The sequence below is a fragment of the Excalfactoria chinensis genome, chromosome 22 (genome assembly GCF_039878825.1).
Source record: "Excalfactoria chinensis isolate bCotChi1 chromosome 22, bCotChi1.hap2, whole genome shotgun sequence".
In the NCBI taxonomy this organism is placed as follows: Eukaryota; Metazoa; Chordata; class Aves; order Galliformes; family Phasianidae; genus Excalfactoria; species Excalfactoria chinensis.
Window position 1 is genome coordinate 4,975,082 of NC_092846.1, and position 17,121 is coordinate 4,992,202.

Genomic DNA, 17,121 nt, shown 5'->3' on the forward strand with positions numbered 1-17,121 from the left:
TCACATAAAATGAGGGAGGAGTGAGCAGAGCTCACGTGGAAGAGCCTAACCAACTTTGTGGGCAATCTCCTGCAGATGAACAACGCATGGGAAAATCTAAACAAAACTTGGAAGGAGAGGCTTGAGAAGCTTGAAGAGGCCATGCAGGCGGCTGTGCAGTACCAGGATACTCTTCAAGTAAGAGACAGGGCTGTTCGTGGGCAGTGGGACCTCAGGAGCAGCACTGGGGATCCTCTCTGTGAAGCTGTGCTGGGATGTGTGTTAATGCAAGGCAGGAAAATGTCTCTTGTGTGAATGTTTTGCAAACATGTTAGACCCCGAGCTCCAACCAGCTCCAAGCAGCAGCAGATGTTTGACTGCATCTGTCTTCCTAAGTCTGCCTTTGCTTCTGCGCAGCATAGCGTGTTGGGGCTGGCTGCCATCATGGCCCTGTAGGAGTAGGGAAGTGGAGGACAGGAGGGTGTGCTGGAGGCAACATCTCTGCCTCAGAGGAGCAGCTGGGTGCTTGCACGGTGACAGAGGGACTCTTCCCCTTTTCTAACAGTCTCTGCCCTCATTTCAGGCCATGTTTGACTGGCTGGATAACGCTGTGATTAAGCTGTGCAACATGTCTCCTGTGGGCACCGACCTCAACACGGTTAAGGAGCAAATGAATGAGATGAAGGTACGCGGGTGGAGTCACACCGGCTCTCCAATGCTTTGCATCGTGGGGCTCTCACTCCAATGATTCATCTTGTTCTGGTTTTTGTCCTGCTTGTTTTGGCAGGAGTTTAAAATGGAGGTTTACCAGCAGCAGATCGAAATGGAAAAGCTTAATCACCAAGGTGAACTGATGCTAAAAAAAGCTACAGATGAGACAGACAGAGACATCATAAAGGAGCCACTGACAGAGCTGAAACATCTCTGGGAGAACTTGGGCGAGAAGATTGCTCACAGACAGGTACAGGGGAGGCCTGGGATCGTGCCAGTGTGGGGTTGAAGTTTGTGTGGATGCTCCCACTCCTTCCTGACTTAAACGTTCCTTTTCTTCCTTGCCATCACTCAGCACAAGCTCGAAGCCGCCCTCCTGGCCCTCGGTCAGTTCCAACACGCGCTGGCAGAGCTGATGGCCTGGCTGACCCACACCGAGGAGCTGCTTGATGCTCAGAAGCCCATCAATGGAGACCCAAAAGTCATCGAGGTTGAACTTGCGAAGCACCACGTGAGTGCGCCCACTGCGTGCCATTTGTTTGATCCCTTCCTGTCGTGGGGTTTTCACTCTTACGAAGGGTTTGAGTTGGTTCAGGTCCAGGAAAGCATGCTGGAATTAAGCAGACGTTCTAGAGAGGCATCCAACGCTTTCCCACCATGTCTGTTAGGTGCTGAAGAACGACGTCCTGGCCCACCAAGCGACCGTGGAGACGGTGAACAGAGCAGGCAATGAGCTCCTGGAGTCGAGCGCAGGGGACGATGCCAGCAGCCTTCGGAACCGCCTGGAGGGGCTGAACGCGTGCTGGGAGGCAGTGCTGCAGAAGACAGAGGAGAGGGAGCAGCAGCTGCAGTCCACCCTGCAGCAGGTGGGGGCTCGGTGGGCCAGAGGGATGGGCTGGGGCTGGGGATGCTGGGCTCTAACGCACTGCGCAGTGTTTGTTACCCTAAAGTGACAATTCAGTTCTTTCTCGCGTGGCAATGAGGCTCAGTGGTGGAAGCACAGAGCTGTGCAGAGGCACTTTTTGCCTTCTCAGACGCGATCTGTGCTCACTTCAAAGCAGGGCATTTGTTTTGTTTGCGGTACCAACTGTGTCTTGTTCATGTGCCAGAAGGACTGTGTGGCGATGGGGTACTGTGTGCATCCCTTCCTACCATGCTGTTAAATCCAGCTCTGCCTCTTTATCTGGTTCTGAAGCAAACGCAGCGCCAGCCCTGGCGCATGATCAATGGGGGCTGATGTCATCTGATCGCGGCCGATTGTATTTCCCGAACAGGCCCAGGGTTTCCATGGTGAGATTGAAGACTTCCTCCTGTGGCTAACGAGAATGGAGAGCCAATTGTCTGCATCAAAACCCACGGGAGGGCTGCCAGAAACTGCCCGGGAGCAGCTCAATGCCCACATGGTAATTTCTTGGGGGGAGATTTGCAGTACTTCCAATTCAGCAAGCTCCTATCTGTCAGACCAGCATCAAAATCCCCAGTTGTGAGTTTCATGGGAAGGGAGATGAGCACTTCTCTGGTGTTCTTACAGATAGATTTGCCCTTGATGCTGTGGGCAAGCATCACAGTGCACTGACTGCCATCCTGTGCCCAAAGAGATGCACTGCTGTCATTTTGCTGCCTTCCCCGACCCTCATTTTCTTATCTCCTTGAGCTTCCACGCACCCTTTGCCTGACGCTCTGCCCATGTTGCAGGAGCTGTACGGCCAGCTGAAAGCACAAGAGGACGTGTACAGCCAGCTGCTGGCCAAGGGGCGGCTGATGCTGCTGAACCGCGACGACTCGGGCTCAGGCTCCAAGACGGAGCAGAGCGTCGCGCTGCTGGAGCAGAAGTGGTGTCTGGTCAGCACCAAGATGGAGGAGAGAAAGGTACCGTTGGCTGAGGGACACCGTGCCCCACAAGCAGGAGCTGCTCCCTGCTGGAGGAGGGTTATTACCTTAAAGAGCCTGTCTTGGATGCACGGATGGGATTTGTCACCCAAATGGTGCCGTTCATTTTTCTGGATGGTCCTGAAATGTGGTTAAATCACACAGAAAATGAGAGTAAAATTGAGTGTGGATTATTTAGAGGAGGGGTGGGAAGGAGCCTCCTGCAGCTCTGAAAAGCGCTCTCTGTTGGTCCTCGGAGCTGCCTCCGTTCTGGCGTTTTGGCCGGTGATGAGATAAAACAAGGGATGCGGTGGCCTCAGCCCAGAATACATTTGTGGTGCTGCAGCTGTTGCCATCAAAATGTCACCCACCTCCCATTTACTGAGAGCTCTTCCCATGGCGATCCCTTTCTCGGGAGGCTGAGGGCGATGCAGCTGCTCGTGTGTCGATAATAGAGTTGTCTCCCCTTTCACGTGTGATTCTCGCCCGTGAATTTTGAAAGAAGCCAATTCTGAAGCAGTGGCTTTCATTGAAGGCTCCTCGCCTTGGTAAACAAGTCGTGTCCCTGCCCGGGCCAACAAGGTTCCCATTGGAGGCGCGTTGCAGCGGGGACACAAAGGCTGCCCTTGTCTGCGAAACCACAGATCGTGAGCTCTCGCCCTCAGTGTTGTTTTTTTATCCCCCCTCCCTCCCCTCCGTGCAGGCAAAGCTGGAGGAGGCTCTCGCCCTGGCCACGGACTTCCAGAACTCCCTCCAGGACTTCATCAACTGGCTGACGCTGGCTGAGCAAAGCCTGAACATCGTGCCCCCTCCCAGCCTCATCCTCAACGCTGTGCTGGCCCAGATTGACGAGCACAAGGTGCGGGCACGGTGGGCCCACAGTGGGTGTTGGCATGCAGGGAGCAAGCACAGCACCTGAACCCTTGCCACGTGCAGTGGGTGCTCGCTGGCCTGCCCAGATCTCCTTCCAGATAGGAGCATGGCTTTGCTGTTTGCAGGTGTTTGCCAATGAAGTGAACGCTCATCGCGATCGCATCATCGAGCTGGACCAAACCGGGAACCAGCTGAAGTTCCTCAGTCAAAAGCAGGACGTGGTGCTGATCAAGAACCTGCTGGTGAGCGTCCAGTCCCGCTGGGAGAAGGTGGTGCAGCGCTCGGTGGAGCGGGGCCGGGCTCTGGATGACGCCAGGAAGCGAGCCAAGCAGGTGAGAAATGGGCAGGAATGCAGCAGAGCCCAGGGTGCAGCCAGCCCTGGGGGTACCGAGACCAGAACGGGGCTGGGGATGGCTTCTGTGCTGAGATTCAAACTTGGTTTTGTTTGCTTCTAGTTCCACGAAGCTTGGAAGAAACTGATTGATTGGCTGGAGGATGCAGAGAATCACCTGGACTCTGAGCTGGAGATTTCCAACGATCCTGACAAAATCAAGCTCCAGCTCTCCAAACACAAGGTAGAGCTTTGCTGAAGCGAGACGTGCTGAGCATCGGGTGGAAGGCAATTCGTGGAATTGTTAGTGTTGGAAAAGATCTCTGGGGTCACCAAGTCCAGCCGCAGCCCACCCCCACCATCCCCACTGACCACATCCCTCAGTGCCACGTCTCCAGGGACGGTGACTCCATCTCCTCCCTGGGCACCCTGTGCCAACACATCGCTGCTTTTAGAGGAGAAATATCCTAATATCCTAATATCCAACCTGAACCTTTCATGTCACAATTTGAGAACAAAGGAGAGGCAGCAGGATAGCATCTCCTCTACATTCACGCTTATTACTGCAGTGGCAAATGTGCAGCTGGGGATCCACATGAGAACTGTGTATCCTCCCTGCGAGGTCAGGTTTTCTGAAGCCATTTTGTTTTCTCTCCCTGTCCTCAGGAGTTCCAGAAGACGCTGGGTGGGAAGCAGCCTGTCTACGACACCACTATCAGGACGGGCAGAGCCCTCAAGGAGAAAGCTTTGCTTCCAGATGACACTCAAAAGTTGGACAACTTACTGGGAGAAGTCCGGGATAAATGGGACACAGTGTGTGGCAAATCTGTGGAAAGGTAAATCCAGCCCCAGTGTTGTACCTGCAGTGCTGCTTTGCCAAGGGCTGCTGGCAGAGCAGAGCAGAGGAGGGGAGGCTGAACCCCACAGCACATGGTGATTGTGTATGGTTGGTTGGAGGCTGGAGGAGTTCACTGGGCTGTGGTGAAAGGAGATGAGTTTGTTCTTGGGAGTTCACGGGGTCCATCTGTTTTGCAGGCAGCACAAGCTGGAAGAAGCCCTCCTGTTCTCTGGGCAGTTCATGGATGCACTGCAGGCCTTGGTGGACTGGCTGTACAAGGTGGAGCCTCAGCTGGCTGAAGATCAGCCCGTCCATGGCGACCTGGACCTGGTCATGAACTTGATGGATGCTCACAAGGTGAGGATCCGCCCACCCTCCTGGGGCTGGCAGCTCTGCTCATCTTCCCCAAGGGTCTCATCCACCATCACACAGCAGCCCAGGACTGACCCGTTGGGCTTTTGCCCTCTCTCCATCCAGGTCTTCCAGAAGGAGCTGGGGAAGCGCACGGGGACGGTGCAGGTGCTGAAGCGCTCAGGCCGGGAGCTGATTGAGAGCAGCAGGGATGACACCACGTGGGTGAAAGTACAGCTGCAGGAGCTGAGCAACCGCTGGGACACGGTGTGCAAACTGTCCGTGTCCAAACAAAGCCGCCTGGAGCAGGCCTTGAAGCAGGTGAGCAAAAGGCTGCGGCTGGAAACGGGCTTGGAGAGCTCTGCCTGTGCTGCGGGGCTGCGCCCTGGAGTGTGACACAAAGCCTTCCCTTGGAGAAGGCTCTTTGCTCCCTGTGCCCAGGCAGGGAGCTCCTGGCTGAGCGGGACAGCACAGCCCTGCAGCTGTTGCCAGTGAGAACTGCAAAGTAGCACTGGTTATTTACTTACCTTCTTTGCCCTAAGGAGAGCCATTAGGGAGGGCCTGTTTGAAAAGGAAGGATGAAAAGGTTTTGCTGATGTGCACAGCAGGCAGGTGGGAATGGGCCGTGATCAGTGAGTGCTCCAGGTTGTGTTTGCTGAAGTCCAGGGCAAAAAAAGAGACCTCAATTTTTGCTTTTTTTTAAAAAAAAAGAGAAAAAAGGTCGGAAGGCTCTTAGGTAGATTTGATGTCGAACAGGCAATTTACTGAATAAACTACCCAGGTGCCAAATTGGCCAGCACTCAGTAGCTGTGCTGCCAGTGAAAAACACCGAGTTCTGCAGCGCTGCTGCTGCCAAGGACAGGGCCAGGAGGAGCAGGACTTGCTGGTTCAGGCCAGATCTGCAGGGCCTTCGTGCTGGTGCTGGGCAAGCCCAGGCCGACAGAGACAGATCCTTCTTCTCCCGTTCCTTTTTTAAAGTCCTCACACTCCCTACCACGTCCCAAGGGGGGGCTGAGCCTCTGCCTCTGTCCACAGGCGGAGGAGTTCCGGACAGCCGTGCACATGCTGCTGGAGTGGCTCTCAGAGGCTGAGCAGTCCCTGCGCTTTCGGGGAGCACTTCCTGATGATGCTGAAGCACTGCAGTCCCTCATTGACGTGCACAAGGTGATGGGGAGCTCTGGAGGTGTGGGTGCCAAGAACGCAGGGCAGCACTTGGCCTTCCCTTTTTAGTGCAACCCAAGCAAAATCTGTGGGCGAGAATGCTGTGAAATAATCCATTTGGGTGCTGTTTAAGTTCCTACATTTTGGGGGGAGAAGGGAAGTTAAATTGTTCTTAAGCAGGAGTCAGGGCTGGGTGTAGGGTGGGAGCTGGACCTGGGTGCCCCCTGCCACGTGCTGCCCCTTCACACCTGGCCCGTGCATTCCCCACTTCCAGGAATTCATGAAGAAAGTGGAGGAGAAAAGGGTGGATGTGAACACAGCGGTGGGAATGGGAGAGGTCATTCTGTCTGCCTGCCACCCTGACTGCATCACCACCATCAAGCACTGGATCACCATCATCCGCGCCAGGTTTGAGGAGGTGAGTCCCTGAGGCTGGGCTCGTGTCCACCTCTGAGCTCCTGCCCAGCCCCAGAGTGTGCCCACAGTGTTGATTTTCCACTCCATTCGTTCCCGTGTGCGGCTGATGCTCCTCTGCATCTCCAACAGGTTCTCACGTGGGCCAAGCAGCACCAGCAGAGGTTGGAGGCTGCACTCTCAGAGCTGGTGGCGAATGCAGAGCTTCTGGAGGAGCTCCTGGCCTGGATCCAGTGGGCTGAGACCACCCTGATCCAGAGGGATCAGGAGCAAATGCCACAGAACATCGATCAGGTCAAAGCCCTCATCACCGAGCACCAGGTGAGCGCAGCGCTGGAGCAAACGTGCTTTCCTGCACCGTGGGCAGACACTTGTGAGGGCAAGAGGGGTTTCATTCCCCGTGTGCCATGAGGGAGTCGTTGGCTTCTCCTTACAGCCCAATGAAAGTAGCACCTCGCCCATCCCAGGCTGTCACTTGGGAGCCACGCACTGAGCGTGGGCTGAGCTTTTGCACATCCTGGGGAGAACCCAGAACTCCATTGGCTGGAGGTGAAAATGTCTCCAAGGTTCTTTCGTCCCTTGTGTGTTCTGACAGTCCTTCATGGAGGAGATGACACGGAAGCAGCCAGACGTGGACCGGGTCACCAAGACATACAAGAGGAAAGCGACTGAGCCGCCCCACGGAGCCCTCATTGACAAGTCCCGCAGCAACAGTACGTCCCCCATGGGGTCAAACGTGTGCTGTGGTGGGAGGAAGTGAAATACGTAGGAAACTCGTTAGCTCTGATTACCAATTAACATCTTGTGCTGACTGCCACCAGGAAGGCAGCTGAAGCTTTCGCAGGGGGAAGTCCAGGTGGTGACCTCCGAAATGCTTCTGCCGGGGTGTGAGCCCACGCATTGCATTTATCTCAGCGGTGCTGGGAAGCTCGTGCTGCCGCTTCTTGGTTTCTTTCTGCACCGATTCTGTGGTGTGTTGCTGTTTTTTGCACACCGGTTCTTGAGGCCGGAATCCACTGCGAATCCCCCAGCAGGGATTGGGCTGCAGAGCTGTGGGGCCGTGGCTGCAGCACGCAGTTGTGCTCAGCAGCATCTGGCAGGGCTGTGGGTGCCTTTCTGCTCATAATACGCAGCTCGTTTCCTCGCTGCTCCATCCTCAGTGCTCAAACAGATTCAACCCACCAACGCCGCCTCAGATGGTGCATTGACTCTCTTTGCTTTTTTCTCCCCCAGGAAAATCCTTGACCCAGGCCGCCCCCCCCACCATGCCCATCATCTCCCAGTCGGAAACCAAGAACCCCCGCATCAATCAGCTCTCAGCCCGCTGGCAGCAGGTCTGGCTGCTGGCCCTGGAGCGCCAGCGGAAGCTCAACGACGCCCTGGACCGACTAGAGGAGGTAACGGGTGCTGCGTGGGGCAGTCGGTGCCACCTCCTGAGCTGCCCGGGTCCTGCGGGCCGTCCCTGCTGCTTTCCCCTCAGTGTCAAAAGGGGGAAGAGAAACAAAGCTCTTCTAAAGCGTTATGGCTGAAAACTGCCTTCTTTAATTAACCGCGTGCTAATGAACCGCTTTATGCCCCTGCGGTTGGTATCTGTAGAGGTAATGGCAGCCAGGCCTGCTTTATTCCTAGTAATCAGCTTTACTAATTAGTGCTACTGTATATACTTTTTCCAACCATCTAATGTAATTTCTGTTTTTATTTACGCTTAACAAAGCAGCTATGCCCAGAAGTGAGTGGTTTTTGTTTTTCGTTGCTTTTCCTGTAGCTCAGTTCAGTTTCTGCGTATCGATGTTTTATTTCCTTTGTTGCTTTTGACTCGAGGAATGTTTAAAAAAAAAAAAAATAGACGAAAAAAAGTGCTCAAAGCCACGGTGTGACCTTGCTGTGAGCTGCTGCAGCCAGAGGGGACCCTGCTGGGGGGGTTAGGAGGAGGGCGAGAGGTTTGTTGTGCTGCAGGGCTGAGGGCTGCATCCCAGCTGGGAGAGAGCACGGCACCGAGCTGCCCAGGGGAAGGGAGAGGGCGGGGGGTGAGGGTGGAGGTGGCAGCCCCTGTCCCAGCAGTGTGTGTGCGTCTGTGTGCACGTAGTCGGCGCTGCCCGCGGGGATGCTGCGTCCCGTGTCCATGGTGACGTCTGGCTGTCCCTGCGCTGTGTGTCCTGCTGTGCTGGGGGGGCCGTGCAGTCCCCTGGGGCTGGTGTGGGGGGGGTGGGGGGGGGGGATGGTTCCTGTGGATCCTTTGGGGTTTCTGCGCTGACTGTCCATCTCCTTCCAGCTGAAGGAGTTTGCAAACTTTGACTTCGATGTCTGGCGGAAGAAATACATGCGCTGGATGAACCACAAGAAGTCCCGTGTGATGGACTTCTTCCGGCGCATCGACAAGGACCAGGACGGGAAGATCACGCGGCAGGAGTTCATCGATGGCATCCTGGCCTCCAGTGAGTCTGCGCCCGAAACAAGCTGAGGGAGCAGAAACGGCCACCCAGCCTTGTGGGCAGGCTGTGCACATCCCTGTGCATGGCTGATCATTGCTCCTCCTTCCAGAATTCCCCACCACGAAGCTGGAGATGACGGCTGTGGCCGATATCTTTGACCGTGACGGTGACGGTTACATCGACTACTACGAGTTTGTGGCCGCTCTGCATCCCAACAAGGACGCGTACCGCCCCACCACCGACGCCGACAAAATCGAGGATGAGGTGAAGCCTTGGGATGGTTTGGGCTGGTGGGGGAGGGAGACAAAGAGGAGGAAAGAAAAGGGCCGTGCTGACGTTGAGCCAAAGTAATGCATCCGTGTCTCACCCTGTGTTGGAGCTGTCGGCCCTTTAGGTCTGTGTTTTATCCGAAACAACAAAAGCCTAGTGGAGGGGAGGCACCAAAATCGCAGTTTCTTACCTTGCTTTCTCCGGCGCAGGTCACCAGGCAAGTGGCCCAGTGCAAGTGCGCCAAGAGGTTCCAAGTGGAGCAGATCGGCGAGAACAAATACCGGGTAAGGCAGGGGGGGCCGCGTTCCCTGCAGGGTGGGGACCCTTATGGGCAGCCCCGAGGACCCCGGGGTGAGGAGGGGCCTCGTGCCCTGGGACCGTGCACCCCAGGGAGGCAGTGCTGGCCCGGCACTGCCCAGGCCCAGGGTGTGCCCGTGCAGGAGAGCATAACAGTGGCAGTGTTCTGGGCCGGGCGGCTGCTCAAGCTCAGCATTCACCGCCGCCCGCAGCCGCCCTTGAAGTTTTCCTGGTGGATGAGTGTACCTTTTGCCCGTGTTTTTCTTAGCTCGCTCCTGAAGAAGGAGAATAATTTCCTTACAGGATCTCTTTGTAACAGACTCCAGTGTTTATGTTTCAAACTGTTCACCGAGGTGCAGCTCAGCAGTGAGCTGGCACGGCCGGCTGCCCGGTTTCCTGCGCTGTGCTCGGGGCTCACAGCTCGCCGCTGCCTCAGAGCCCCATAGCAGAACCCCATCCTAACTGCCCGCAGTTAACGGTTGTGGTGATGATTGCACTGTTAATCCCATAAAATGTTTTTCTTGTTTTTCTTTCCCCTCCTCCCGCTCTCGACTTCCCTCCCGCTCCCCAACCCTCCTCATTCCACTTCTCTCCTCCGTAGTTCTTCCTCGGCAACCAGGTACAGTTTGCCTTGCGATGCTCTCTCACCTCTTGTTAGTGGTTGTAGCTCGTGTGTCCGTGGTGCTTTGTCCTTTGGGAGGATGCAATCTGTAGAGTGCTGCTTGGAGAGCTTGTCCCACCGCCGCGCAGAGCCTGGTACAGAGGAGCGCCGTCCAAAACAAACTGGGCAGAGAGAAGGGAAAAGGTCAATGGGAAAAATCAGGAATTGACTGAAAGGGAGAGATTTCTGTCTCCTCGCTCCTTCCTCGGTGCCCTGGGGATGTCAGTGGGCTGCAGGGAGAAACATGGGGTGACACATGAGGGCTGTACCAGGCTCTGCGCTCGGGTCACCATCACCATGGAATGGAAATGCTGCATCCACGTGTTTAATCCAGTAGGTAACGATAACTAAACCTCATCCTGCTGCACCCGCTGAGTAACTCCTGGTGGGAGCAAGGCTTGTAGGAACCCGCTGTCAGTGCGTCCCAATGTGGGGAGTGAGAGCAGAGCGGGGTTGGTGTGCTGGCTCACATTTACCTCCTGTCAGTGGGACGGGGCAGCACAAAGCACTGCTGTGTGCCCACTGCCCCGCACACAGAAAGGCACGTCTTCTATGGAAATGGTGCCCTACCAAAAACGTGCCCCCAAGGAGAGAAGCCTGGCTTTCCAAATTGGACGGGTGGCTTTGTGTTAGACAGTGATGATAGAAATGTTCTCTGTGGTGACTGAAAAATAACCTGAACGTGACAGTGGAAAGGAGAACTCGCCCATCCCTGCCTTTCTCAGCGGGCTTTGGGGGACCCCAAACTGGGGAGACCCCACTCCATCCCTGTGGGAAGGCTGGGGGCTGCTCCCTCCTGCCCCTCCACCTGCAGTGCTTGACTTTCGTTTTATCTCTTCATTTTTATCACATTCCTGTGCATCCAAGGGAAAACCCTCCTACTTTTTTTCCCCTTCTTTTTTTGTAACTCATTCTGAAGGTGGTTTCCCCCCCAAGACTGCTTCCCCCACCCCTTGCAGTGGTGCTCTGTGGAACAGGCAGAGCAACGCAGGACGCAGCCTGAGCTCGGGGCCGGGGCTTCTGGCTGGGGGGCACCCGTTGAGAATCGGAAGGCATTTCAAATCACTAATGAACATGGCAATCACTAATCTGCATTTCTGCGGGATTCCTGCCCGGATTCCCATCACTGTGCTCACTGAAATCCTGGCAGGGTGGTGGCAGTGGGGCTTTTTCTGCTGCTGGGGCCAAGGCTGAGGCTCGGGGTGTCCCTGCCTTCAGACTGCAGGGGTTTCTCTCTCGGTGGTGGCACGGTGCTGCTTTGCTGGTTCACCGACCTGCCCTGCCCTCTCTTTTCCAAGTGGGCTGCACCAGCAGCATCAGTGCATTGACAGCCTGTTTCCTTAGAACCAAAAAGAAAACCTGCAGTTCTGGCTGCGAAAATCCATCTAAGGACCAAATTCCAAACGCACATTTGCTTCTTTAAAACTAAAGGGCTTTGATAGCTGCATCGTCTCAATAGCAGGCAGCCAAAGAACTGGAAATTGGTGCTGCTGTGCATTTGATTGAGAAGAGCTTATCTCAGTGTTTGGTGGATCAGTTTGTGTGCCTGGAGGCACGGATGGTTTCTGGCAGCTCTGGTGCAGCCCGCAGTGGGAGGGAGCCTGCAGTGCTCACTGTGTTCTGTGGCTGATCCCAGTTTCTCTGCTCTGCAGTTCGGCGATTCCCAGCAGCTGCGGCTGGTCCGGATCCTGCGGAGCACCGTCATGGTCCGCGTCGGCGGAGGCTGGATGGCCCTGGATGAGTTCTTAGTGAAGAACGACCCCTGCAGAGGTAAAGCCATCCCAGGTCGAGCAGCTGGCTGCCCTCCCTCCCTCCAACAGCCGTGTGGGGACTCAGTGGCCGGGTGGGACCAGGTGCTCTGGGGAGCAGGTCTGGGTTATCCTCGGAACAGGAGGAAATGGGTCCAAAGCAAATGAACTTAAAATTGCTAGATTTGGCAGTCCTGGGGCAGAGCTCAGCATTTGGCCAAGCTCCTAATGGGGAAGTGCTGACACCAAAGTTATTTCCATCCATGGGATGTCTCAGCATCCTTCTGTTCCTTTGGCTTTCTGGTCCACGCACTGACTCAGTGCACGGCCTCATGCTGGAGCTGCCCAGCAATGGGAGCCCCCCGACCTCCCTGTGGTGCTGCCCCTCGCTCAGAGGGAGACCCTGCAACTCTTGGCAACATTTGGATGGAAATGGTGGTGTTGGCCTTTAGCTTCCCCCTCTCACCTGTCCCCCGGAGCCAAGAGCAGAACCGCAGCCTTTTAAAGCTGTTCTTAAGCCACTTTGAACAACAGCCACTGTTATAACGTGCCATGTTTAAAGGCCATTCCAACACGATTTCCCCAAGAAACCAGAGAATGGCAAAGCAGGCTGTATGGGTTGATGGACCTCAGGCAGCTTTTAAGCAGATGAATTCTCAAATAGAGAACTCATGGCACGAGGCGGGTGGTCAGGAGAGCCGGAGCAGCATTGAGCCATCCGCTCACCTGCTGGGGACATGGCAAGGATGGCGTCTCCTGATCCTCGGGCACGGCGCTGCCTCGGTGCAGCCCTCAGCTCCCTCCTTGTGTCCCTTCCAGCACGAGGTCGGACCAACCTCGAGCTTCGGGAGAAGTTCATCCTGCCGGAAGGCGCCTCGCAGGGGATGACGCCGTTCCGCTCGCGGGGCCGAAGGTCCAAACCGTCCTCCCGGGCGGCCTCCCCAACGCGCTCCAGCTCCAGCGCCAGCCAGAGCAACCACAGCTGCGCCTCGATGCCGTCGTCTCCTGCAACCCCGGCCAGTGGAGCCAAGGTAGGGCTGGGGGGAGGACCTTCCTCTGCCCATCGATGGGCATTGGGTTCCGTGAGACAGATGCTGCAGCCGAGGAGGAGGAAGGTTGTGGGGAGGGGTGCGTGGAGCAGCCTGCAGGGCAGCCCCGGGTGGGTCGGCTCCGGACGGGTGTCCATCCGCAGCGCTGCCGCAGCCCATGTCCCTCAGCCCCCACGGGGTGGCTGTGCCACAACCATGGGGAGAGGGGCCCACCCGCTCCTCCCAACCCCCCATCATTTGGCATGCTTTATTCCATCACCCGTTTGTTGGATGCATTCATGATTATTATTTGTGTATTTCCTTTTGGTTCTCGTTTCATTTGAGTGCTTTTCTCCTCTCATTCCAGTTTACTTTTCTGTTCCATCTTTTTTTCTTTTCCACTCACTCCCACCTCTCCCCCCCCCCGGGTTTTCCATTCCACAGACTCCTCATCACTTCTCTCGATGTTATGACAAACCCTGGTTGATAAACAGTAAAGCGGGCACCCCGCTGCGGGGATCTGATTACCCCGACCTCCAGCTCCCCAGCTCTGAGGTAGGGTCCTCTCCCACAGCCCCAGGACCCGTTGTTGCAGGCGGAGCTCCCGGAGCGCCCCGTCCCCATCTGCCTCACATCTGCCTCATGCTTCCCTCCGGTAGCGCAGCGCTTGCTGGCACTGCAGGCACGAGGACTGGTAGCGTTTTTCATGGGTTTCTGACTCGGAGCAAACCAAGCACCAGCCTCGGGATGACGCTCTCAGGGCGCCATTCCCTGATTGCAAACCAAACGATCGAGCTTTTCCTGTGTGCTCTTAAAAAAGAAAAGAATCTTTCGGAGCTTTTGGGCATCCCAAAGAGGCGATGATTGGCATTCAGACAGCCGAGTTCAGACGTGAAAATCAGCTACAGCCCATGCATGGGAACCACTTTGCCTCCAACTTCACGATGCTCACAATGTGGGGTGTCCACGATGTGCGCCGGGGAGGGCAGCCTCAGCCCATGGGATGCAGCTCCTCCCTGGGCCTTCGCTCGGTGGATGAGGAGCGTGGGGGTAGAGGGCGATTTGCTGATGGGAGCGACGTACCTTGATGGTGCCTGGAAGTGCTCTCGAGCAGATCAGGTGGTCTTTGAGATCAACAGAAGGTCGGGAGCACTTGGTGTGTTGCTGTGCGCTGCCTGCTTGCTGCTGAGCTTGTTTCTGATCAAGGAAATGAATCGAGATCTCTGACAGAGGGAACAGTTCCTTCACAATCACATGATAACGGATCTGAAATCCTGCTGGGGCTGAAGGAGAGCCCACTGCTTGGCTCCCCTCCCACTGCCTGCCGCAGCCTGGCTCCAGTTTCGGGAGATCCCAAAGATCACACAGTGGGGCCGCACGCTGCTCTGAGCCACGCTGCGGGATGCAGGACAGCAGCACGAGAGGCTGGGCTGTCCATGTGCTGAGCCCAGCATCGCCCAGGATGAGCTTTGCTTCATCCCAGAAACTGGAGCCACTGCACTGGGCTGGGGCCGGGCTGTGCCCCCTCCCCTCACTTTCCTCCGCAGCAATGGGAGCGATGCTGTGGGCTGTGCTGCTTCCCCATCTTCCTTTGCAGCGTCTTAAAGGTCACGGGGAGCAGCTGTGTGTGGTGCAGCTTCGTGCCCAGAGCCACTGACCATCACCCCCGGTGCCCGTTTGTTCCTTCTGTCTGCCCCCGTCTGGCCTGGGTCGGCTCTGAGCTCACAGGGCCGCAGTGAATCCCTGCAATGGTGCTGGGATGGGGAGCCCAAAATGTTGCACTCGTTGTTGCTGACCTCAGATGCTGCCGTTGGCTCCTGGGCAGCAGCTTTGCTTTTGTTTCAGCCCGCAGTGCTGTCGGTCATTTCAGGACCCACTGTTTTATTGTATGCCTTTTTCAACCCCTGCCCAAATGCCATTTTGTGCTCCCCCTGACCATTAAGATGGATGCTGGCCGGTCACTGTGTCGCGCCGCTCCCCGTGCAGCAGCGTGCTGAGCTCTGCTCTGTCCCTCCTGCAGGTGACGCCGGCAGCGGGCAGCAAACTGAAGCGTCCCACCTTCCACTCCAGCCGCTCCTCGCTGGTTGGGGACACCAGCAACAGCTCCTCGCCCGCCTCCTCGGGTGCCAAAAGCGGTCGGGCAGGTAAGTGGGGCGAGGACCGACCAGGGCTGGGGGGAGCGGGGCAGCGGGCAGAGCCGGGAGCTGCGGGGTGGGCTCGGGGTGGCCAGCTGAAGGCTCAGCGTGCCCACTTGAGGGCTCTGTGCTCCCTGCAGACCCCAAGAAAGCCGCCAGCCGCCCCACCAGCCGCGCCGGCAGCCGTGCGGGCAGCAGAGCCAGCAGCCGCCGGGGCAGCGACGCCTCCGACTTCGACCTGCTGGAGACTCAGTCTGCGTGCTCCGACACCTCCGAGAGCAGCGTGGCCGGATCCCGCCGCGGCACAAAGCCTTCCAAGATCCCCACCATGTCCAAGAAGACGAGCACTGCCACCCCCAAAACTCCGGGCCCCAAGAGATAATGCTGCACCCGCGCCCTCCGGCCACGCAAACCTCACCCGCGCCCGATTTTTAACCCCGCTGCGTGCATTGGATGTATATTTATTCTAAACGGGAGAAGCTATATTGTTAAAAGTGTACAAGAAAGTCGTGTTATGGAGCTGCCTTACTCGGGTGTTTGGTTTTTTTCTGTTGTTTTTTTGTTTTCTTTTTTGGGTTTTTTTGTTTTCTTTTTTTCCTTTTTTGTAAGTTGGGGTTTTCCTGTGAATATTTATGTAGATACAAACAAAAACCACGAGAACAGAAATCGCCCCTCGGTGCCGCCTGGCCGGAGAGGGGCCCAAAATGGAGACGGGGGAGAGAAAAAGGCAACAAAAAAGGTCAAGATGTGAAAGCGTAAAGAAAAAGGACGGCCTGAATGGGATCTGAGCGCGGCGCAGGGTGCGGACCTGCGATATCTTTTAGGATTGTTTCCTAAAGGCATCTTTATAAACTTAACTTGCTGTCTCAGCAAGGTAAATTATATTTAAAAGCAAAGAGCTGAATCCTGCAGTGTTCAAGGAACTCTTTTTGTAAACCAATACCTCAGGCGGGACACGCGAGGTGTCGGGATTCTGGGCTTCTGTTCCCACGCGGGGTTTTTTGTAAGCGATGCGATTTGACCCGAATTGCGCGGGGTTTGGGGCCGGGGTTTGCTCGCAGCGTTCAGCTCCGGCCGCTGTCCTGAGCCACGTCTGAGCACCGCTGTGCTGTGAGGATGGCGCTGCAGGGGGGCGCGGGGGGCGGCTTCAGGTCGGGACCCCTCAGTGCGTCCCACGGCGGCGCTGGGTTCTGCAGGTTGGAGGATTCTTCTGCTGTGATGACCTCAGAGGCCGACCCGGCGCCTTTACCCACACCTCCTTTCCTATTTATTACTTCTCTGGCCATCCCACTTCCAACCAGGCGACCTCTGCTCCTAGGAGAAATCTGGACTTACACGCACAGTTGCTTGTCCTTGAACTGAGTCTCACCAGCACACCCGCTGCACGGCCTGCCCGGCTTTTGGACGCCCTTCGTAACGACGCCGAACTGAGTGGCTGGGGGCTGCGGGGAGCGGGCTCTGCAGAGCCCCTGTATTTATTAATGGTGTTCCGGCTCTGACCGTGTTGCTGTGTGATTCTCTCAATTGGTTTAAATTGAGGCAAAAAAAAAAAAAAAAACACAAAACACAACAAAAACCCAGAAGCTCTACCAATGAATTGTTTAAAAAACAGACACATTTTTGTATTACAATTGCTTGCGGTAATAAACAATCTTGCCTCCTACCTGACTCCCAGGCGTTGATGTCCCACGTTGGAGGTGTTTGTTCTGTGCTCCCCCAGGCCCAGCACAGCGTCCTGCAGAGCCCCCCATGCAGGGTGTGCAGCAGGAGGAGGCTCTGTGCCCCAGATCTCTCCGATGTGGGGAGTGAGAGCAGCTGAGGGGTGGGTGGGTGCTCATGGGTGGCAGGTGAGGTCAATCTGTGTGGGCAGCTGCAGAGGATGAGTGTCCATTGCAGGTGTGTGGTGTCTGTGGGGAGGGGAGAGCGAATGAGTGGGGGGTGACCATTAAAGCTGGATATACGTGGGTCTGGGTGGCTGTAGGGTTGGGTGTCCATTGGTACTGTAGGGGTAGGTGTCTGCTGT

At 56.2% G+C, this 17,121-nt stretch overlaps 1 protein-coding gene across 22 annotated transcripts in view; it reads left to right on the forward strand.

The window, feature by feature from the left end:
* Positions 1-16,761, forward strand: part of MACF1 (microtubule actin crosslinking factor 1) — a 110,090-nt gene extending 93,329 nt beyond the window's left edge. For 6 of the 22 annotated variants that reach the window (XM_072355704.1, XM_072355705.1, XM_072355706.1 and 3 more), the window contains 26 exons: positions 76-177; positions 563-664; positions 767-940; positions 1,046-1,201; positions 1,359-1,556; positions 1,965-2,093; positions 2,386-2,559; positions 3,263-3,418; positions 3,558-3,764; positions 3,888-4,007; positions 4,430-4,599; positions 4,799-4,958; positions 5,079-5,273; positions 5,988-6,116; positions 6,388-6,531; positions 6,660-6,848; positions 7,123-7,240; positions 7,761-7,924; positions 8,242-8,256; positions 8,800-8,962; positions 9,069-9,223; positions 9,439-9,513; positions 10,128-10,145; positions 11,840-11,957; positions 12,755-12,966; positions 13,408-14,840. In XM_072355704.1, the coding sequence (XP_072211805.1) occupies positions 76-177; positions 563-664; positions 767-940; positions 1,046-1,201; positions 1,359-1,556; positions 1,965-2,093; positions 2,386-2,559; positions 3,263-3,418; positions 3,558-3,764; positions 3,888-4,007; positions 4,430-4,599; positions 4,799-4,958; positions 5,079-5,273; positions 5,988-6,116; positions 6,388-6,531; positions 6,660-6,848; positions 7,123-7,240; positions 7,761-7,924; positions 8,242-8,256; positions 8,800-8,962; positions 9,069-9,223; positions 9,439-9,513; positions 10,128-10,145; positions 11,840-11,957; positions 12,755-12,966; positions 13,408-13,827 (3,963 nt within the window). In that variant the 3' untranslated portion in view covers positions 13,828-14,840. Of the gene's footprint in view, positions 1-75; positions 178-562; positions 665-766; positions 941-1,045; positions 1,202-1,358; positions 1,557-1,964; positions 2,094-2,385; positions 2,560-3,262; positions 3,419-3,557; positions 3,765-3,887; positions 4,008-4,429; positions 4,600-4,798; positions 4,959-5,078; positions 5,274-5,987; positions 6,117-6,387; positions 6,532-6,659; positions 6,849-7,122; positions 7,241-7,760; positions 7,925-8,241; positions 8,257-8,799; positions 8,963-9,068; positions 9,224-9,438; positions 9,514-10,127; positions 10,146-11,839; positions 11,958-12,754; positions 12,967-13,407; positions 14,841-14,983; positions 15,108-15,238 lie in introns of those variants that run through there. The other 16 variants (XM_072355708.1, XM_072355710.1, XM_072355712.1 and 13 more) reach the window with 8 other exon arrangements.
* The last annotated feature ends 360 nt before the right edge of the window (positions 16,762-17,121 follow it).